This window comes from Talpa occidentalis, unplaced genomic scaffold (assembly GCF_014898055.3).
Source record: "Talpa occidentalis isolate TD23 unplaced genomic scaffold, MPIMG_talOcc4v2.1 talOcc4.12, whole genome shotgun sequence".
Lineage (NCBI taxonomy): Eukaryota > Metazoa > Chordata > Mammalia > Eulipotyphla > Talpidae > Talpa > Talpa occidentalis.
The window spans coordinates 40,544,468-40,566,649 of record NW_023601212.1 but is presented as its reverse complement, the minus strand read 5'-3'; the positions used below and the strand labels follow the sequence as shown (position 1 = coordinate 40,566,649).

At 47.4% G+C, this 22,182-nt stretch overlaps 2 protein-coding genes across 4 annotated transcripts; one reads left to right on the top strand and one right to left on the bottom strand.

The window, feature by feature from the left end:
* The first annotated feature begins 464 nt into the window (after positions 1–464).
* On the top strand, positions 465–17,575 carry SYCE2 (synaptonemal complex central element protein 2). 2 transcript variants are annotated; one of them, XM_037505933.2, is made up of 5 exons: positions 465–527; positions 1,136–1,251; positions 13,382–13,589; positions 15,147–15,335; positions 16,611–17,573. In XM_037505933.2, exons 1-5 carry the CDS (start codon positions 513–515, stop codon positions 16,653–16,655), a joined length of 573 nt encoding a protein of 190 aa, XP_037361830.1. In that variant the 5' UTR covers positions 465–512; the 3' UTR covers positions 16,656–17,573. The 2 variants fall into 2 exon arrangements, with proteins under 2 accessions (XP_037361830.1, XP_037361829.1); XM_037505932.2 differs by lacking the exon at positions 465–527 and adding an exon at positions 572–802 and having other exon boundaries at positions 16,611–17,575.
* Positions 14,859–22,079, bottom strand: GCDH (glutaryl-CoA dehydrogenase). 2 transcript variants are annotated; one of them, XM_054693299.1, is made up of 12 exons: positions 21,648–22,077; positions 21,533–21,568; positions 21,125–21,268; positions 20,929–20,991; positions 20,563–20,733; positions 19,788–19,917; positions 19,489–19,705; positions 18,725–18,828; positions 18,323–18,448; positions 17,862–18,022; positions 16,253–16,318; positions 14,859–16,011 (listed from the first exon to the last, which is right to left on the bottom strand). In XM_054693299.1, the coding sequence occupies exons 1-12, from the start codon at positions 21,736–21,738 to the stop codon at positions 15,890–15,892; spliced, it is 1,431 nt and encodes a 476-aa protein (XP_054549274.1). In that variant the 5' UTR covers positions 21,739–22,077; the 3' UTR covers positions 14,859–15,889. The 2 variants fall into 2 exon arrangements, with proteins under 2 accessions (XP_054549274.1, XP_037361828.1); XM_037505931.2 differs by having other exon boundaries at positions 15,939–16,011; positions 16,249–16,318; positions 21,648–22,079.
* Positions 22,080–22,182: the final 103 nt, after the last annotated feature.

Sequence of the window (22,182 nt, the reverse complement as noted above, 5' to 3'; positions counted from 1 at the left end):
TCTGCCTGCTCTGCTCCCCACTCTGGCTCTGGTGAATTCTCCCACCCTCCCGTGCTTCTGACTGTACCCAGTGCATGTATAAACAAAACAAATAAATAAATAAAAGCATGCCTCTAAAAAAAAAAAAAAAAAAAAAATGGCAAATGGATAAACTTCACTGAAGGCAATAAGTCATTATGGAATAGCAAGGGTCAAAATTTTTTGTCGGAAACATTTCTTGCGGAAAGCGCAGATAAGAAAGAAAGCAGGGTCCTCCGCATTACCCTACTTAGGGTCTTAAAACCGCCACATCCCTTCCGCTTGCGACGCCGGGTGCGCGCGCAGCTGGGGCACGGCCCAACCGCCACTTAACGGCTAGCCACGCCCCGCTGCGCGCGCAGGTCTTACAAAAAGACTGCAAGGAGCGCGCGCCGCCGCACGTGCTAGGAGGAGGAGTGTGTGGGGCCGGGGCGGTGGGGGTGGAGGTCGGCGCATGCGTCAAGTGTGCGAACGCGAAGGCGGGAAAGGACGGGATGGAGCGACAGGGAGTATGCCGGGCTTCCCTCCTTCGCTCGGTCGCGGGCGGCGGGCGGCGGGCGACCGGGCAGGGAACGGTCTAAATCTCAGATTTCCCAGGTGAACCCGAGCCCAGCCACTTGTCTCCTACCATCGGAGCCATCCCTCGTCGGATTGGGCCCCGAATTCCTGACAGACCTACCGGACCCTGACTGACTGAAGGGCTCACTCTGACTGACACGCGCTGACATCCAGGGTCAGGGACGACGTTCATGCATGGCGCATGGCAGGAAGAGGGCAGAGAGAGGTTGAGACACCCATGCACTGTACTGCACTCGTTCCCCTTCTTTCCCCCCCTACCTCTTATTTCTTGAAGGCCTAGGCCCTCTCCCCCGCCCCACACACACACCAGTTAGGTGCCTTGGAGCCCCTGCCTTCACCCAGGCCCCAGCCGCGGGGTCTCCCCAACCCCAAACTCTTCGGGCCTGCCCCAGCCCCGCCCATCTCCTCCGGGTCTCCACCAGGCCGCGGAGTTCCAGTCAGCACGCGAGGTTCCGGGCATGGAACAATCGGAAGTAGGGGGGGTTTAATCACTTCTGCCCTGCCGACTGCGCCTCCTGAGTGCTCGCTGTGCTCACAGGTGAACATGCCCCACGCAGAGGGCAAGAAACAGGAGCCACTGCTGCTGGGGGAGAGCAGGGAGCAGCAGCCGGATGAGGAGAGCCGCCAAGAAGAAGCAGGTCGGCGGTCAGCTAGGTGAGGAAGAACCCCGCCCTCAGATCCAAACAGACCCCTTGGTCCTTCTCCTGTTTATATGCCAGGGGCTGCTCCCGGCATATTTGTCGGATTTGCTGGTCAAGCATCCACCGGTCTGACATGGTTACAAGTGCTGGTAACAAAGCTGACACTCTTGAGAAGACAGACTGTAAACACAGGACTGTATAGCAATTGGGATGCCAAGCGCCTTTGAGGAAAAACAGTGGCAAGTGGTCATTTTATATGGGACGGTCAAGGCTTAGTGGTGGAGGTCACAGGTGAACCATAATGTTAGGGAGAACTGATGTTAGGAGAACAAACACCCTTAAGGGAGGGCTGTACATGAGTAGGACAACTAATGACTTTTTTTTTTTTTAATTTTTGGGTAGAGGAACTGGGGTGTAGGCCCGAGGTGTGGGGGTGAGAGGATTCACCAGAGACAAAGTGGGGAGCAGAACGGGCAGATTTACTGAAACACTTTGCTGAGGGGAGCAGCAGGCGAGTCTGGAGAGGTCTGCTGTGCCATGTGGTTCACCTCCCTGGTGGGGATCGAACTTGTGCTGCAGTGGCTGCAGATAGCTTCATAGTGCTGCACGGGCAGATTTACTGAAACACTCTGCTGAGGGGAGCAGCAGGCGAGTCTGGAGAGGTCTGCTGTGCCATGTGGTTCACCTCCCTGGTGGGGATCGAACTTGTGCTGCAGTGGCTGCAGATAGCTTCATAGTGCTGCGTCTTCACCCCTTGCACCACCAGGGAGGCCCCACTATTGTTAATAAAATTTTATTGGGACATAGCCACATTGCTATCACTGCTTCTACAGTTATGTTGTTGCAACTGAGACTGAGTAGTCTGCAATTCTGAAAAGATTTTACTGTTTGGCCCTTCACAGACATTTGCAGCTCTCTGGACTAAAGAATTAAGAAGCTCCATCTTACTGCCATGTAAAAGAGAACAGACTGTGGGGGTGTCAGGAGTAGAAGCAAGGTGACCAGTGAGGAGACACTTTAAATAATCTAGGTGCAGAGTAACTCTGGATTATGGATTCAGATTATGGAGGTGATGAGAAGTTTTCAAATTCTATTTATACTTAAGAAGACAGAACTGGGCCTCCCTATGGTGCAAGGGGTTAAGTCTCAGTATTATCAAGCTGTCTCCAGCCATTGCGACATGAGATCAATCCCCAGTCAGGGAGCTAACCCATATGGCGCAGCAGACTTTTCCTATCTTGCCCTTTGCTCCCCTTAGCAGTGTATTTCAGTAAATCTGTTCTGCTGCCCATTCTGTTTCTGGTGGATCCTCTCACCCCCCACACCTCTGCCCAATACCCTAGTTCTACACAAAAACTTTTTTTTTTAAAGATTTATTTATTTATGCATACAAGAACTGGGTACAGGCCAGAGGTGTGTGTGTGTGAAGAGAGGATTCACCAGAGACAGTGAGGAGCAGAAAAGGCACACTGACTGAAATACACTGCTGAGGGGAGCAGCGGGCGAGACAGGAGAGGTCTGCTGCCCATGTGGGTAGCTCCCTGGCAGGGGATCGAACTCGTGCTGCAGTGGCTGGCGATAGCTTAATAGGTTGCATCTTAACCCCTTGTGCCACCAGGGAGACCTTACACAAAAATTTTTGAAAAGGTTTTGTTTTGCACGTTTATTCACAAGTATTTATTGAGGGTCTGCTTTGGCCAGACACTCTTTTCGATGCTAGGGTTACAGCAGTGAACAAATCAGATTTCCTGACTTCTCAGAGCTAACTTTCTGTCTGTAGTAATAAACACTTAAGTTTCCTCCTTGATAGCTCATTTCCTTTTAGGTAATCATGTAGATGTACCAGTTTATGCACTCACCTGTTGAAGGACATCTTGGTTGCTTCTGATTTGGCAATTATCAATACAACTACTATTAGCATTATATGTAGGTTTTTGTGTGGATATAAGTGTTCACCTCCTTTGGGTAGATACCAAGGAGCAAAATTGCTAGATCATATGGTAAGAGTATGTTTAGTTCTGTGAACCTTCTTCCAAAGTGTCTGTACCATTGTGCATTCCCAAATGAAACAAATGAGAGTTCTGTTGTACCTCCTCATTAGCATAGTATTTGGTATTGTCAGTATTTTTAATCTTTCGCCATTCCAATCATTGTATGATAGAATCTTCTTGTATTGGTTTGCAATTTTCTGATGAAATATGAACATCTTTTCATATGCTTATTTGCCATCTGTATATCTTTTAGTAAAGTGCATATTCAGAACTTTTGCCTATTTTAAAAAATTGGATATTTTGTTTTCTTTTTGTTGAGTTTTAAGGGTTCTTTATACATTTTGGCTATCAGCCTTTATATTTTGAAAAGATTTGCTCTTTTTTTTTTTCGTAGAAGAACTGGTATGTAGTCCCCACATACAGGGGGTGAGAGTGAGAGGATTCACCAGAGACAGTGGTAAGCAGAACAGGTAGATTTACTGAAATGCACTGCTAAGGGGAGCAGCAGGCAAAACAGGAGAGGTCTGCTGCACAATATGTGGGTTAGCTCCCTGGCTAGAGATAGAACTCAGGCCATAGTGGTGACAGCGCTGAAACTTAACCCCAAGGCCATCAGGGAGGCCCCAGATTTGCTCTCTTTCTGTGACTTGCTTTTCATTATGTTAACTGTCTTTAGAAGAGCAAAAATTTTCAATTTTAATGAATTCATCTCATCAATTTTTTCTTTCTTGGTTAATGCTTTTGGTGTTGTATCTAAGAAGGTCACTTAGGGGACCTCCCTGGTGGCGCAAGGGGTTAAGATGCAACCTATGAAGCTCGCTGCAGCCACTGCAGCACAGTGCAGCAGACCTCTCCTGACTCGCCCACTGCTCCCCTCAGCAGTTTACTTTGGTCAATCTGCCTGTTCTGTTCCCCACTATGTCTCTGGTGAATCCTCTCACTCCCCACAACTCTGACCCATACCCCAGTTCTTGTATTCCTACATAAATAAATCTTTAAAAAAAAAAAAAGGTCACTTAGGTTTTCTTTTATGATATCTTCTAGGAATTTTATAGTTTTTGTGTTTTACATTTAAGTCTGATACATTTTAAGTTAATTTTTGTGAAAAATGTAAGGTCTGTATCCTCTCCACCCCCTGGCAACCTCTACTCTGCTTTCTGTCAGTAGAGTTGTCTCAGCTGGACATTTCATATAAAAGAAATCATACAATTGTGTGGTCCTTTATGACTGGCATTTTTCACTGAGCATAATGTCTTCAGGATTCATCTGTGTTATAACATGTATCAGAACTGCATTCTTCTATATGGCTGAATAATATCCTGTATTATAAATCTACTACATTTTGGTTATTCATTCATCAGTTGATGGACAGTTAGGTGTTTTGTGGTTTTTGAATCTTGTGAGTAATGCTGCTGTGAACAGCGAAGTACAAGTTTTGGTGTGGATGTAGGTTTTCATTTATTTGGAATAGATATCTAAGAGGGGAATTGTATTAAAAAAAACAACAACAACAACAGGGCTCCCCAGTGGCACAGTGGGTTGAGCGCAGTGCTGTGAAGCTGTCCGCAGCCTCTGCAGCGCTGGTTCGATTCCCAGCCGGCCAGGGAGATTCCCACATGGCGCAACAGACCTCTCCGGTCTCGCCCGCTGCTCCCCTCAGCAGTGTCTTTAGTCCGTCTGCCTGTTCTGTTCCCTGCTCTGTCTCTGGTGAATTCTCTCACCCCCCGATGCCTCTGGCCTGTACCCCAGCTCTTGTATAAATAAAATAAATCTTTAAAAAAAAACAAAACAACAACACCACTGGCTACTTTGTGGACATTGGGTGGGTGGGGACACTAGTGGGCATGGGAAGATCAGATGGAGGCTCCTGTGCAGGGTGGCGTTTAGCACAACAGATGGATAAAAGCTCGGGGGATCAGTTAGCGAGGCATGAGGAAGTGGATGAGCCAAGGGTATCTCCTGGCCCTAGTATCTGGGGGTTGTCTCCTACTAGGTCTCACAGAAACCAGTTCTATGCATTTCTTCTCAATCTGGCTTTTAATGACTTCACCATGTTAACTGAAAATTGACTCTAGTTGGAGACTTTGCACCTTGGAAATTGGCAAACACTACAAATCAGAGCTTTTCCCTCCACCACCACCACTAACACCCCTTCCCAAACCAGTTGCTAAATGCTTACCATTACACCACTGCTCCCCACTGTACTTTCTAACAGGTGTTGTTTTGCCCTTGTTGAATTTGAGGTGACCGGGGGCATCCACGTGAACATGTGTCCATCCACACCCAGAACATAGGGGCGAGACACTGAAGATGTTGCTGTGGGAGTCTCTGTTATGTTGGCATCTCACCAGGGGAGGGAGACCAGACCAGGCTCAAGTATTACAGGGTCCTGAGGACTCCAGCCATAAAACCAACCTCCCCTTATCTCTCAGATTCCTTAGTTTTAAAGCAAGCCACAGACTGGGATAGTTGTAGATGTGTGCTATCAATTAGAGACTGGAAAAAAGGAAGTGACCAAAGTCGTTTGATTTGTCTTCTCACAAATAGCATGTTTAGACCCACTTCTAAGTGGCAAGGAGACACAGATAATTTTTGTGTGCAATCATTTAGTGACTTCAAGAGTTCCACAAGAGCTTTGAGCCAAAAACAAGATGGATTAGAAACTAATACAAGGACCAGTTAATAGCTCCAGCCGCAGACAGTCAGTGAAAGGATTAAAATGTGAACATATTTTGGGAGAGAAAAGCAGAGGGTGATTATTTAAACCTTCCCCCTTCCTGGCTGTACTTCAGCAAAACATTTTACCCCAGTGCCAGAGTCTGTTGTGTTCCTCCTTGAATGTTTGATTAGCTTGCCTTGCCTCCTGGGACTGCTGCCTGCGGTGGTCATAAGTGGCTGGTGGATTGTTTACTTGTATATCTGTTAGAGGCCACAGGGGGAGGGCCCACCAGTGGGTGGCGCTGGCTCATACACCTGCCAATTACAGCTTTACCTGGAGTGAACAGATGGTCTCTCTGCTTAAGACCCATTTCCTCCAACATAACTAGGCCCCCTGCCAACCTGGGCCCTGCTCTGAAACTCTGTCCTAAACCTCACAGCTGCACTGGGAACTTCTTCGAAGGACAGGCTGCAACAGATGAGCACTGTGATGTTTTCACAGCTCCCACCCTGACCTCCCTCTGCCCAGCCCCTGAGCAGGCTGCACACACCTGGCCTGCTGTGTTGGGACGACTTCCATTTCCTGGCCTGGGTCCAGGGTTCAGCAGCAGAAGCAGGCCTAGGAATGGGGGATGCCAGCAGAGAGGACACCATGAGTTTTGTTTATTAAAGTTAATTGGTGAATGCAGGCCCAGGGAAGCCTATGATTCATTAGCATCCTGATTATATGCAGCTGCTGAGTATTAAGAAAAATGAAATGGAAAGGAATATATCCCCAAAAGAGAGGTTGGAAAATTGGAGAAGCTCTTTTCAGACAGCTGATGCAGGTCTTTGTCCCACAACGAAATTTGAATGATCTGGATTCAAGTGATTTTTCACCATTTGCAAAGCTGCCAAGAAGACTTATTCCAGGCTCTTCCCTCGAGCCCGAGAAAGGTGTGACTTTGGGTCATAAGCAGCTCAAGCAGGTTGTGAACTATTACAAAAAAAGAAGCAAGCACCTGGTTATCTCATTGATTGTAATTTCAGGATCTTTACACTGTATGGATAACAAGGCAGCCTCTGGTTCAAGGAGACATGAACAGGGTAGCTCTTTCAGTTAGGTATTCAATGAGGATTTGTGTTGCCTTTGGGATTAGAAGACAGTTCCCTCCCTGCGTGTGTAAATTGTGGCAACATGGTGATTAGACTAAGGTGCAGTGGGGGATGCTCCATTGTTGCCTTGTGAAGTTTGCAGAAAGGAATAGTAGTTTCAGGCATAGAGCTGGTGCATTTGGTAAGATTGTGGAAGGTTTTAAATTGCTGGGAGTGAAGGGTGGGAGGAGAGGAAGACTAGAACAAGGTAACATGCCAAGGGCCCTGGAGGGCCTTGTGTGCTTTGCTGAAAAATGTAGACTGCATCTGGTGGCAGCTGAGGCACTCTTTTAGGCTGTGGGGCAGGACTGGGACATAAGATTACAGTTCTGAGGTCATTAGGACCTAGATGAGAAATGACAGGTGTGGGGTGGCAAATGACTAGGCAGACAGGAATTGCTAGATTTGAGAGTGATTGAGGAAATGGAAAGGAGAGGATTTCTGGACAGGAGATGAAGGAATAGAGAGCTGGGTTCCATGCTGACTGCTGAGTTTCTGGCATATGTCATTCACTGGCTGGAGGGAAGACAAAATTGGGTTGGTGGAAGATGATTATGTTGATGTGCAAGCAGGGGAGTTTGAGATGCCTCTGGGACAGCCAAGTGGAGCAGACACAGAGGTAGTCAGGAAGGCAGTACAGGCTGGGAGTGATGTTAGGGGGACATGGAAGTGTGGATGGTAAATCATTTATTTGATACATCTTTATCCCTCCTACTGTGTGGAGTAGGTTCTAGAGAGATGAAGGAGAGGCTCAGCTAGCCCTTTCAGAGACCAGATGGGAAGGCTTTGGACCAGAAGGGAGGCAGACAGTGACATAGTAGGTGTTGTGTGCATGTACTGCCAAGGAAGACTTTCTAGAAGAAACATGACTTAGGTAGGGAAAGGCACTGCCAGGCATTCCCGTCTATAGATTGCCTTTGGTGGATGACAGGTTGTGCACTGTGGGGCGGGTCCTAGGAGGTTAGCAGGAGAGGCTGACAGTGAGGAGATTTGATGGGCGCCTGGCTGCAGAGCAAGTCAGGAAACAAGGGTTTGAAGGGAAGAGAAGGTGAGAATGAAGGGGAAGTAGCATCAGCTACTTCCTAAAGTCAGAGTTATGGTCTGAGGTGTCTACCAGGTGTCACTAGAGACCTTGGCAGGTGCTGCTTCATTTAAAGACTGGGCCAGGAACCTGATTAAGAGGGAGGGCGGTGTGACAAATGCACTCAAAAAGTGTTGGCAGCTCTTCCTAGAACCATGAAAGGAAGGAAAGTGGCTCTTAGGAAGTCTTGGTGTTTGAGGTACAGAGGGGATGAGGTCAAGAGCCTGGCAAAGGTATGGGACACCTCACTTACCTGCTGAGCTGGGCATTTGTAAAGAGAAAGGGTGGTTATGGATACATTTCTGGGAGAGTGGCAGGGGAATTATCAGACCACTACTTCTGAATCTGCTCAGGGTGAAGGGAGGCCAATATGTAGTCAGGAACAGGAGGTTTGGAATGAGAGAGGGAGATGACCAGAACACAGACTGAATGCCCAATGGCTCTGAGGGCCTCCAGAGGCTGGAGAGCAGGGCTCTGCAGCAACCCTGTTTGTGTCACTCAAGTTCCTGACAAGAGAAAAGGCTACATACTGCCTGATTGTGGAGATGTAGGGTGTTTTGGGGTTTTTTTTAGGATTTATTTTTATTTATACAAGAACTGGGGTACAGGCCAGAGGTGTGGGAGGGTGAGAGGATTCACCAGAGTCAGAGTGGGGAGAACAGGCAGATGGACCAAAAACACTGCTGAGGGGAGCAGCGGGCGAGACAGGAGAGGCCTGCCATGCCATTTGGGTATCTTCCTGGCTGGCCAGGAATTGAACTCGTGCTGCAGAGGCTGCGGACAGCTTCACAGTGCTGTGCTCAACCTTCTATGCCACCAGGGACACCCTAGGGCGGGGTTCTGATGGGTGGGTGTGATACTGAGTTAAAAGAAAAAGGGGCTAAGACCCCTAGCAAGAGTTTGACATGATGGAGCCCCAATTTAGGCTGAGTAGAAGGCCAGTAAAATGCTGTAATCTCAGGAAGGTCAAAGGCGAGATTTTCTTGAACCCAAACTCCAATCCTATTACCCTGCAAAAGCATGTCTGTCCTTTTAAAAATAACCCATTCTTTTCTTCACAGGCATCCAAATGTTGTAAAAGGCTGACTGTTCAGTCCCAGGTCTGAATTAGTCTCCTTCATCTCCTCTTTGGAAAGATGACTAATTACAGTCTCAGAGGTTCTAAACGCCTTAGTAAACCTTTGTCCCATAGCAAAATATCTTTTTTCAAGAGTCCTCAGGGAGACTTTGGTTAGCTAGCCTTTACCTGACTATGTAAGTCTTGTGCCTCAATTGGAGACTGTCTTGACAAATGTATTCCACACAAGCATCTTACCTTCTCTGAATCCAGAGAGAGGAAACAATGGGATGGAAAGTGTGATAAATTCATCCAACAGTTGAGGACTTACTACATGCTGGATGCTGGAAAGAGGAGATAAATGGGACACAGCCGTCTGGGGAGATGGCGATAAGTGACCAGCATATTCAGTGAAGAGAGGGGCATAGGGTCCCGATGGCTTCTCAATGTAGCCAGTGATGTGGGTTAGGTCTCACAGGTCAAATCAAAGACACATGCAGCAGAAAGTATCTATATGAGGACCAGGACACAGCCAGACCCTCAAGCCTGACTTTCATGCAGATGACAACTCTGACTACCCACCCAGTTCTCTAGCTCTGGTTTCACTGTTTCTGGAATCATTTTTTTAAAAGATTGATTTATTTATGCATTCAAGAACTGGGGTACAGACCAGAGACAGAGTGGGGAATAGAATAGGCAGACTGACTGAAATATACTGCTGAGGGGAGTAGGGGGCGAGACAGGTGAGGTCTGCTGCACCATGTGGGTTAGTTCCCTGGTCGGGGATTGAACTCATGCTGCAGAGGCTGCTTCATTGTGCTGACACTTAATCCCTTGTGCCACCAGGGAGGCTCCCCCCAAAATAAAAATTATTGCTAAAAAGGGACTATATTGTTTATCCCATTTTGCCCATTATATCAAAATGTAAATAATTTTTTTAAAGATTTATTTATTTATACAAGAACTGGAGTACAGGTCAGAGGTATGGGAGGGTGAGAGAATTCACCAGAGAGAGCAGGGAGCAGAACAGGCAGATGGACCGAAGACACTGCTGAGGGAAGCAGCAGGCGAGGCAGGAGAGGTCTGCCATGTCATGTAGGTTTCTCCCTGGCCGGCTGGGAATCGAACCAGCGCTGCAGAGGCTGCGGACAGCTTCACAGCCCAGCGCTCAACCCACTGTGACACCAGAGAGGCCAAAATGTGAGTAATTTTTTAAAATACAAAATGTGAACATGTTTTTCTTGAGTTAATAACTTCCTTCCCAGACAGTTATTAGGCAGTGGGCTAAAAAAATAAAACAGAAGAGGCATGTAGTCTGGTACAATGGCTGGCAGATAGAAAATACGGATCAGGTAAAGCAGATAAACAGGAAAAGGAAAAAAAGAAACTCCCTAAACATTGTTTCTTAATTAATTTATTTATTTTTAAGAGATTTATTTGTTTATTTATACAAGCACTAGGTACAGTCAGAAGCGCGGGAGGGTGAGAGAATTCAGCAGGGCCAGAGTGGGGAGCAGAACAGGCAGACTGACGAAGTACACTGCTGAGGGGAGCAGCGTGTGCGGCAGAAGAGGTCTGCACGCCATGTGGGACCCTCGCCGGTGGCTGGGGATCGAACCAGTGCTGCAGAGGCTGCAGACAGCTTCACAGCCCAGCGCTCAACTGCTGCGCCACCGGGGAGGCCCTGTTTCTTAATTTAAAATACTGGTGGAGGGGCCTCCCTGGTGGCACAAGGGGTGAAGACGCAACCTATGAAGCTATCTACATCCACTGCTGCACAAATTTGATCCCCGGCCAGGGAGCTACCCACATGGTGCACCAGATCTTTCCTGACTTCCCCATTGCTCCCCTCAGCAGTGTATTTCAGTCAGTCTGCCTGTTCTGCTCCCACTCTGTCTCTGGTGAATCCTTTCAACCCCCATACCTCTGACCTGTACCCCAGCTCTTGTATACATAAATAAATAAACCTTTAAAAAATAAATAAATAAAATAAAATACTGGTGGGTCTGCTGAACAGATTGCAGGTTTGTTTGTTGTTGTTTTTTTTGCATAAAATATCATTCATAATATGTTACAATTTCTATTTTTGTGATTTCAATACATGGTGAAAACCTACAGGCCCTGACAAAGTGATCTGTGTGCAGAACCCTAGATTTGTATGGTCTTTGCCCCAATCTAAAGTTGTCTCCTGCATACCTGATTTAATAGTTATGTTTTATTTGACTTTATTCAATTAGCTATATTAGACAGTTGTCCCTTTTTTGCTATTTCACTGGCTAACATTTAATTACAAAATCACAGTCACATGTATAGTATGAGGCAAATATAACTCACTGCATATTTAGTTTTTTCACATAACTTTTTATATGTAACATAGGTTTACAACACTGCATAATGCCGCAGACCAGCACAGCAGTGAACGATGAGGCCGTCTTGGGGTTGAGAGACTGCGCAGGGTGGTCAGGGATTCGGCGAAAGAAATGACAAACAGACACACTTCAAGAGAGAGTGTAAATCTGAGTGTAATTCTTTTTGAGTTTGTGACCAGTATATATATGTTTTCTAAAAGCATAGGAACAATGAATATCAACGAAATCAGCTTGCTCATGGGTTTAGCTTATCACTGACAGGGCAGTGATTTACATCTGGACCTAGCCTCATTCCTAAGTAGATAGACCATTAGTTTTGTTTTTAAACTATATAATCGCATTTTTTGTTTTACTAACTACTTTTTTACCTAAACTATATTTTAATTATTACAGGGTTTAGTAATGTTTCATTTGAGTCAGCCTTGTGTTAAGGATTTCATATGATTTTTTTAATTAACAACCAATGACCTTTATAGAAGAAAGAAGGAAGTTTAGAAAGACAATAAGGGAATAAAGTTTGTAGTTCTAGAAAGACGAGATAAGGTTTTTTGTAGTAGCATTCTTGTAGTGGTTCCTGGTGGTCGTTATCTTATGATAAGCATCTGTCTTATCTATGTCTTCAGGGAACTGTACTCCCCTGCACGCTGGTTCCTTGCCCAGCCGGACCTAGGGACCGTGGCGAAAGCCATTAGCCTTAAAGGTCACTGCAGGGGGAGGTGCAGCAGCATAAGTTTCAGGAGTAGTTTCACGTCTCCACACATATGTATTCACCATACCAGGCACATGACCAAAGGTCTACTTACCATCCATCAACCTACAGTTTTTCCATCAACCATCAACCTCCAGTTTTTCTGGACTCCCTTTACCTGTTCCTCCCACCCCCACTCCCTTACCCTTTGGTAATCACTATTCTCTTGTCAGAATCTAAGGGTTTGTTTTTATTTTGTTGGTTTGCTTTGTTTCTTAATACCTCCAGTTTTTCCATCATCCATCAACCTCCAGTTTTTCTGGACTCCCTTTACCTGTTCCTCCCACCCCCACTCCCTTACCCTTTGGTAATCACTATTCTCTTGTCAGAATCTAAGGGTTTGTTTTTATTTTGTTGGTTTGCTTTGTTTCTTAATATTTCCGATGAATAAAATCATATGATATTTTTGTTTCTCTGACATGTTTCACTTAGCATGATCCCCCAAGCTATACCCATGTTGTCATGAATGGCAGGATTTCACCCTTTTTTAAAAATAGCTGAATACTATTCTATTGTGCATATATACCACATCTTTGTTATCCAGTAATCCATCAAGGACACTTAGGTTGTTTCCATTTCTTGCCTATGGTGAACAGGCTGTGATGAACAAAGGGTAGCAGATACCTTTTCAAATTAATGTCTTCATAGCATAACTAACTCAATGCCATATCACTTGGTGGGACTAAGGACATGCAGGTACACTAGCCCCAGGTGGTCTGCGTGCTGTGGGCATAACCTAGTAGGTTTAGAAAAGGATGAAAAAGGACACAGAAAGTTCATGACAGGACCATCTAAGAGCATCTTACTATTTATAATATTATCAGAATCCATTTTAAAGCAGCACTTGGGTGTAATAAGAGACTGTGGGGTTTGGATTCAGGCAGATCTCCTGGTTCTACAGCATTGGGCAGATTTTGTGTGGACTTCTGGGTCAGTTTTCTGTTATAAAATAGGGGTGTATCATCTGTGTCTCAGAGCAGGTGTGTGAGTGAAATAGCCAAGTGTTGCCCATGGGAGGCAACCCAGCTTCTCCCACTACCTAGAACTAATTCTCATCAGCCACTTGAGAGCATTTTGTGCTTATCTCAGTTTCCTCTACTTTCAGAAGTCAGGTTTCTAGTCCTTCTGCCACCACTTCCAGTGCCAACCGTCAGCTGATGCTAGAAGGGAAGTCAGGACCCTACTTTTCCTCTCTGGACTCCAGCATCGACATGCTAAAGAGAAGAGCCCAGGAACTGATTGAAAACATCAACGAGAGCAGGCAGAAGGACCACGCACTCATGACCAACTTCAGGGACAGCCTTAAGATCAAGGTGACAGACTACCTGGACATAAACTTAGACAATGCAAAACTCATTGTTTGGGAGGTTCACTATGCCAGAGGTGAAAAGGAAGGGTGTTATGTTCTCTGTGTGGTGCATGAAATACCCACACTTCAGCCTCACCCTTACAATAATCCTGCAAAGAAGAGATGATTGGTTCTGTTTTATAGAAGGGCAAATTAATGTTTGCAAATAATTTGCCTGAGTGATAGCCAGGACAAGGAACCAAGGTCCTTCTGTACCTCAGTCCAGCCCTCTTATTCATGCAAGGGCTCATGGCTATGGGAGCAGGGTGTTGAGCATAACCTGCCTGCCTTATTATACACAGATGTCCTCCAGAAGTTGGATGGTTTGTAACGGGAGAGTAGACATCTCGACATGGTTGGATTTACATCTAACTACCTGATGCTATTGGTTGTTCTTGATGCACAGTGGGTCCTGTGAGTTGGAGTCCACAGGTCATCTCTATCACATTGACTTCTCTCCCCGGCCCCCCTCCCTCCATCCCTACTAGTGAACACCCTGATTGATGCATCACAGAAAATTTAGAAAGTAGGGGTGCAAGGGGGTTAAGACACAACCTATGAAGCTATCCACATCCACTGCAGCACAAGTTCAATCCCCGGCCAGCCAGGGAGAAACCAACATGGTGCAGCAGACCTCTCCTAACTTGACTGCTACTCCTCTCAGCAGTGTCCTTCAGTCTGTCTGTTCTGTGACCCCCTCTGTCTCTGGTGAATCCTCTCACCCCCCCACACACCTCTGGCCTGTACCCCAGTTCTTATATGCATAAATAAATAAATCTTAAAAAAAGAAAAAGAAAATTTAGAAAGTAGGGCCTCCCTGGTAGCACAAGGGGTTAAGACACAACCTATGAAGCTATTCGCAGCCACTGCAGCATGAGTTCGATCCCCGGCCAGGGAGCTACCCACATGATGCGGCAGACCTCTCTTGACTCACCTGCTGCTCCCCTCAGCAGTGTGTTTCAGTCAGTCTGCCTGTTCTCTTCCCCACTCTGTCTCTGGTGAATCCTCTCTCCCCCCACACCTCTGGCCATACCCCAGTTCTTGTATACATTAAAAAAAAAAATCTTTTTTTTTTTAAAAGAAAATTTAGAGAGTATAGTATAGCATAGCAGGAAAAAAAAAAAATCCCTGATACCACCACCCAGAGAGCAGTTTGTTGCATGGTTTCTTACAGTCCATTCTTCCCAACCTGATTGAGCTTATAATATATATGTAATTTTGCACCATTTTTTTTTAGATTTTTTTTTATTCATGTAACATTGCATTATAATATAAATTTCAGGTATGCATCATTACAAATCAGTGTCTGTATATTGTTTACTAATAAGAGTCTAATTCTCATAATTTTGCATCTTGCTTTTAAAAAATAACTTGACATATAGGCTATTTTAGCCTCAGTAACTAGAGTTGCTTTTACCATTTTTATAAAATACATTGCAGAAATAGAAGAGATCCATTTGATCCAAATGACTTGTTATGCATCTTGTTTGATTTTCCAAGAACACATCTTATTCTTTCAAAGGTTTCTGACCTGACAGAGAAGCTAGAGGAGAGGATGTACCAGATTTATAATCACCACAACAAGATCATTCAGGAGAAACTCCAAGAATTCACCCAGAAAATGGCAAAGATCAGCAACCTGGAAACAGAGCTCAAACAAGCGTGTCACACAGTGGAGACTGTGTACAAAGACCTGTGTCTCCAGCCTGAGGTACAAGCAAACTCATACAGGGTGGGGATGGGGGTAGAGGCACAGCAGGGAAGGAGAATTTAATGGGCTAAGCTGAAAGTACATGTCATCAGAAAACAAGGATGCCAGTGCCTAGCCCTCAACCCCACAGGGGCCACTGGCAAAGTCGTGCCTTTGCTATCTTGGTTGTAGCCCATATTCTCTCTTCTTCCTCTCCATCCTGCCACCCACCTCCCACCCCGACATGGTGTGTCCAAGAAGAGAAGCCAACTTGTTATTCTCACCACTATGTATTCGTCTCTGGTGACAAAAAGCAAAATCTCCTGTGGGCAGGAGGGGTCTGCCCATACCCCTAAGCCCTCAGCAATGCCTAATTTAGTTTATTTATCCTAGCGGAGACCAAGGCTCAGACACAGTCCAGTTCCCTTGGGCCGTGGGAAAATCCTTCCCTGTCCCAGCACCTTCCAGGTGGTTACAAGTAAATGTGGTCCAAACTGTGGTCAAGAGTGCAGATTCTTTATTATTCTCTCTCTCACCCTTTTTTTGCTCCAATATCTAGCCTAAGGCATGGCTCCCTAAATGGAAGGGTCAAGGGCACACAGGGAACTCTTGTGCAGGGGAAGGAGGTGTGGGTCTCTCAGATGCCAGGTGGGTCTCTCAGAGGTTGCTTCTATGTCTCCTAGTCTCTCCTTGCACCCTGTCAAGAGGAGTTTCTGTTCTAAGATAATCGGAATCCTTTCCTACCCACCATTAAAAGTGGGTTGAGAAGCTCTGTATAGTCCCATCTTTTTAGGGAGCACATTTGAATGACTTCAAAAGGAAAATTTTGATATTTAAAAATGAGTTTCTCACTTCCCACCATAAAAACTGCCACCTCCCTAAGCGCAGGTCCCAGGTCTTAGACCATCCAGTCTCCTGGGTAACGGGTGCTCACTTGCCGACTACGAATGCCTGGATCCCAGTGATCGCCCTTCCGAGAATCAGCGCATGAATGTCATGAGTGCCTGGATAAGACAAATGCAGAGGTGGTTTGAGTCTTAAGAGCTTACAACTTCCCTTTAACATCATTCCTCAGAATAAGCTGAAGGCAAAGGAATGGTTGTTAGCTATCTAAACATTCAAAATGTCAATGTTTTAGTTATTCTGATTTTTAAGTGGTAAGAAATGTAATGGTCTGTAATGGATTATAGTGTTTTCATTTATAGTGTAATGAAATGTTTACCGAAAGATAACTTTTTCATTATTAAAGTATTTTCAGAAAAAAATTTTAAAATCAATCTTTATATTCCTCCCCAGGCTACTACTCTGGAAGACCAGACCCACAAAGGTGGCAACTCCTGATAACTACCGAGATCATCCCTTCTTAGTGACCACTGCCAAGAGAAGACTCAGAGGCCACAGTTCCTGCTATAGTGAGAAAATTTGTTTTCAGAGTTCTGCAATACATTTTGGTGGGGGAAAAAAAACAACCCAAAGTTTTATACCACCCCAAAATACTGTGAATCTAGTCCCTACTATAGGCCCAGCTTTGGTGCTCCCCATACTTGGCCAACTTACTTTCCCTACCCCCATCCCTGCATAGTTGATTAAACATTTTGATTTTCAACCCTACCAAGTTTCATTCCCATAAAGGCAGAGATCTGGTGAGCTCTAGAAAGGAGTCAGATCCTTTCTTATCCACAGGGGAGACAGGAAAGCAAATATCAGACAATGCCTCAACCAGCCTATCTCCCAATACCTCATATCCACTTCCCACGCCCTCTTGTCTGGGTTATACTTTATAGCCCTCAGCACAGTTTGCTTTTCCTCAGCTTCCAGAAGTCAAGGAAAGATCACTGCCTCCCTTTCATAGAGTAAAAAAATTCTATTTTCTTCTTAAAGTGCAGCTCTAATCTAATCCATCTTCTTCACAAAACCACCTGAAAACCCCTGTGCTTGACCTTGAGGTTTTTCTGGAATGTCCCATTCTAAATAGTACACAGAGCTTCTCCGTCTCCCTCAGGGCCTAATGTGGTCCCACTTTCTTCCTAAGAGACAAGTACCTGCCTCCTCCCTGTATTTCTGTGTGGCTCACACTGGATTGTACACCTTTTTTTTTCTTTTTCATTATCTTTGTCCATGTCTGTCTTCCTTTGAGGCCAGGTGTTCTGGGCCCCCTGCAAGTCTCAAAGAGCTGCCAGGGACAAACACCACAACCTATAAATAGTTGACCTTTTTTCTTAACTTAAATAGGAGTGATGATTCCTGTAGGCACTTTGTCTCCCTGGCATCCACCAGCTCACTGGGCACTATGCCCCATTCAGGCTATTCAAGAAACCTTACTACAGTCTTTGAACATACACTTCCCAAGCATAATAGGAGAGGGGCTAAGAGTACTTCACTTTCCCTGCTCTGATGGGAGTCATACCAGATGAAGGGTATGGAGGGCACTTGACACAGGTCACACTGCCAGTGGGGTTAGCTGAAGTAGGACTGGGTCCTATTGTCCCCACCCCCTTCCTCACAGTCAGGCCACTGTGATACATCCTGCAGGGACCCTATTCCCACCTTCATAGGTATTCACAGCCTCTAGGTTCATGGCGTGGCGGATCACATGATACTCGTCAGAAATTCCATTTCCCCCCAGCATGTCTCGGGCCTGGCGGGCAATGTCCAGGGCCTTCCCACAGTTATTCCTCTTCAGCAAGGAGACCATTTCTGGGGTGGCCCTGGGAGTGGCACAGACATGTAATAGCATTAGATTATGAAGAAATGAACCTGCTCTAGGCTACAGGCTCCCTATACCCTGGGCAAACCCAGCCAAAAAGGGGGTTCCCTGTAGTACTGTCACATAGCAGACAGAGTTCCCAAAGAGGGACAAGGGGCACAGCCCTGGACCCTTAAGGTCAAGAGGGTGAGAAAGGACAGGTCCCCAGATGCCTCAAGTCAGAACACCCTCTCCCCAGGGCCCACTACCACTATGTGCAGAAGGGGCATGAGGTACCTCCCCTTCTTCCCAAAGCCCCTACTTGTCTTGATCCTTCAGGCGGCCAAGCTGTAGGCAGGCATGAAGGCCCAATGTGATCTCAGTGAGCATGTCCGCCAACTTCTTTTGAATCAGCTGGTTCCTAGCCAATGGGACGCCAAACTGGATCCTAGGTGGGCAAGGTCAGGGGTAAGTAAGTATAGGAGGGGAGCCCCTCCCCAGTCCTGTTCCAGGGCCCCACAGCTCTAGGAAGCCTTCCCAGACTGTCTCAGCTCCTATTGAGCTCACATTGTCCCTGTCTGGCCCCTCCCAGCTCAGAAGGACTCCTCTGCCATTTCACAGAGAGTGCTTAGGCAGGGTGGTGGGTAGGGGCTCACCAGTGGGGTAAAGGATGGAACCCAAGCCTCCCATATCCCTAGGAGATCTCACTGTAGCCCTCACACACCTGTCCAGGGTGTACTGCCGGGCGGTGTGCAAACAGAACTCGGCAGCTCCAAGAGCACCCCAGGAAATGCCATACCGGGCGTTGTTTAGGCAGCCAAAGGGACCCTGTAGGGTTCAGAGGGAGCCTCAGGCTCATCCAGGAGGTGCTGAAAGGACCTATGTATAACCAACTATGGAGTAAGGAGGATTCCCCTCCCCGGACACACAGTATAATAAGAGGGACATGAGGCAGCCATTTAAATCACGTGTATGGCAGGCTTGCTCAGTGCCTGCTCACTCTTGGTTGGAACACAATTCTACCTAGCCTGAGATCTAGGTTGGAGTCTCAGATCTAGGGTTCAGTGCAAGGAGACAAGAAGATGTACACATACCAAAGGATAAAGCTGGTTCATGGGCAGAGCTGTATGAGCCAGATAGCCACCCATAAGGGGCAGTTTCTGCATATCAGTGAGTCAGGCAGACTCCTTGAATCACAACAGTCATGTAATGCAATATGACAGCATTCAAGTCAAGGATAGACCATACATAAGATGGTGGTCTCTGTATAAAGCCTACATGTGTAGTAGGCTATCTTTGTGTAATTAAACTCTATGACAATGACACAATGATAAAATTGCCTAACAGTGCATTTCTCATGCACTGGGGACATGTTGTGTCCCCAACATTAAGTGACTCATGACTGTATTATGTGGACTCCATTAGCACAAGAACCATATTTGTCTATTCACCAGCTGGTGACCAGTTCCCAAGGTGTTCACTGCTTACCGCCAGGCCAGATGCATTGGGTAGCACATTCTCCTCTGGAACCTCTACACCGTCCATGACAATCATGCCTGTGGCTGAGGCCCTCAGGGAGAACTTGCCCTCAATTTTGGGGGATGAAAGGCCTCGCATCCCCCTCTCCAACAGGAAGCCCCGAATGCAATTATCTTCACACCGAGCCCATACTACAAATAGGTCTGCCACAGGCGAGTTGGTGATCCTGGAGGCAGGGCAGACAGTGAGGCATGTGGCCACCACCCTCCTGCCCCTGCCCACCCACCTGAGCAACCCAAGTCTCTCACCAGGTCTTGGCCCCATTTAGGGTGTAGCTCTTGCTGGAGGGGTTGTGGTGGGCTCTGGTCTCCATGCTGCCAGGGTCACTCCCATGGTTGGGCTCTGTCAGCCCAAAGCAGCCCAGGAGCTCCCCAGTGGCTGCAGGCATGAGGTTAAGTCACAAGGCTGCCTGTCTCCCATTCATCCCCTCATGAAAATTGTCAGCCTTTCTACCAAATCAGGTTCTGGCAGACCTGGTCCTGCCTTCATGGCATTCCCCAGGTGGTAGGGAGACACGTTGGGGATGGACCCCCACAGGAGTCAGGAAGGAGTTGGCTACACTGTCTTGAAGAGTAGTAAAAGGGGAGGGGGGCAGGAAAAGGTGTGGGGAAGAGTTGTTCTGGTAGAGGCAACAGGATGTGCAAAGGCCAGTTGTACATTGCAGAATTTCAAGTAGCTGAGTCTGATTGAAGAAAGGCAAACAAAAGAGTGACCAGCAATGAGATGGAAAGGTCAGTGAGGCCTTGTGGACCCAGTCCAGAAGTTAAGACTTTAAACTTTGGGCTGGGATAGGGAGAGCAGAGAAAGCCAATCAGGAAGGAGAAAGAAAGGAGCAAAATCAAGACAAACGTAGGAGGGGGAGTGAAGATCACATGTGAGGTGTGGTCTATGATGTAGCTGGAGATCTAGGTGGCCACTGGTGCTATCCATTAGGTGGGGAGAGAAGGCAGGCTGGGGGACAGCCCCACCCAAGTTCCAGACCATTAGGACTATGTTCCATGAGGGTCCCTGGCAGCTACTCACCCAGCCGGGGCAGGTACTTCTGCCGCTGTTCCTCGCTGCCATATGCGTAGATAGGGTGCATGACGAGGGAGGACTGGACACTCATTGCTGACCTGTAGCCACTATCTACCCTCTCCAACTCTCGGGCCAGGAGCCCATAGGCCACAGATGAGACTCCAGCACAGCCATATCCTGGTGGGGAAAGGGAATATAGAGGGGACAAAACCCTGCCCAGCTAAGACCAGTGATTTCTAGGGCCCAAGATGGAGGCTGAGGGTTGAGTTCATTTCATGACCATAGGATGGAGGGATGGTTAGCAGCTTTGATTTACAGACTGGGAAGCCTGGGTTTAGGGAGCTACAAGTGTGGAGAGAAATGTGTCCCTACCTTTAATGGTCGGACCCAGAACTCCGAGTTCCCCCATCTCTGAAATGATCTCCCGATGAAAAACTGCAAAGACAGATACCCAAGTTCAAATCTAACTTTAGGCCACTGTAGCCCCCATCCCAGGGACAGAGGGACCTAGAAGCCCAGATATCAATAGCACTGCAGGGCTGGAGTGGCTGGTGGAGGCCTTGGTCACCTTCATTGCGATTGGCCAGCAGGATGCGGGGCATGAGACGCTCCTGGCAGTAGGTTCGGAAGGTGTCCCTGATAAGGATCTCATCCGCCGTCAACTGCTGCTCCAGCACCAGCGGGTCCCTCCAGTCAAACTCCGGACGCAAGGCTGGGGCGGGAAATGGGACGCGACTCAGCCCAGCTCACAGGCCCCAGCGCCCTCCTCTCCGCAATCACCAGCCCCACTCCTCCACCCCCATCTGGCTCCCGGTGGATGTGGGCTGCAAGCAGGCCTCTGTTCCCCTAGCCCTAGTCACGGCCCTGCCTCCCCACCCAGGCAGCTTCGTATTCTGGGACAGGGCCGACATGGGGCAGACAAACAGTGAACAGCTGGATAAGGCAGCAGACGCAAGGTGCGACGAAGGGTCCTTACACTTGGTCGCTTTGCTCTGTGTCTTTCCGCTCTTTTCTGCAAAACAGAACGGGAAAGTCGACCAGGGAACGTCTCCAGTTCCTCCCTTCCCATCCTAGGCTGGTCAGGTACTGACCAGTCTGTGCCGCCGCCGAACCCCAGGCTTGCAGGATGCGCAGGCCAGATCGGCAGCTCAGCAGCCGCGCGGAGATCCCTCTGAGGGCCATGTGGGCAGCAGGCCGGCAAACGAAGCTCTGAAGACACCCCGATCTGGAGCAGCGGGGCGTCAGAGAGGGTCAGCTCCCCGTCGCAAGCCTCGCGCCAATCCTTACCTGCACCGCTCACCGCACAGACTACGGCGCAACTGACACTGGCATTTGACCTCAGAAGGGGGAGGGAGGGGTGGAGGCCATACGGAGCCTCTCATTGCTTGGTCCTAGAACCCAGAATCTTCTTGGCTCTGCCTTTTAAAAAGGCCCCGGCAGTTTTCCCCCCTCCGAGGTCGATGCTCCCCAGGCGGAGGCCAATTTAGCCCCTTTAAGGGGCAGAACCGCGAAGGGGCGGAAAGCAACTGTGCCAACACTATTGGTCCGCTGTATCCCTTCTATGATTGGTCCTAAGCAGGGGCTCGGTCCACTCTTGATTGGTCAGTTGCAGGGGGCGTTGCGGAA

Excerpts from the sequence above, each read along its gene's own strand:
- GCDH (XM_054693299.1), bottom strand. The coding sequence starts at position 21,738 with ATGGCCCTCAGAGGGATCTCCGCGCGGCTGCTGAGCTGCCGATCTGGC. Across the intron at positions 19,918-20,562 it reads GAAGTACCTGCCCCGGCTGG|CCACTGGGGAGCTCCTGGGC; the intron begins GTGAGTAGCTGC and ends TCATGCCTGCAG. Across the intron at positions 16,012-16,252 it reads GATCCAGGCATTCGTAGTCG|GGTGCAAGGAGAGACTAGGA; the intron begins GCAAGTGAGCAC and ends TCCTCTTGACAG.
- SYCE2 (XM_037505932.2), top strand. The coding sequence starts at position 779 with ATGGCAGGAAGAGGGCAGAGAGAG. Across the intron at positions 803-1,135 it reads CAGGAAGAGGGCAGAGAGAG|GTGAACATGCCCCACGCAGA; the intron begins GTTGAGACACCC and ends CTGTGCTCACAG. Across the intron at positions 1,252-13,381 it reads GCAGGTCGGCGGTCAGCTAG|AAGTCAGGTTTCTAGTCCTT; the intron begins GTGAGGAAGAAC and ends CTCTACTTTCAG.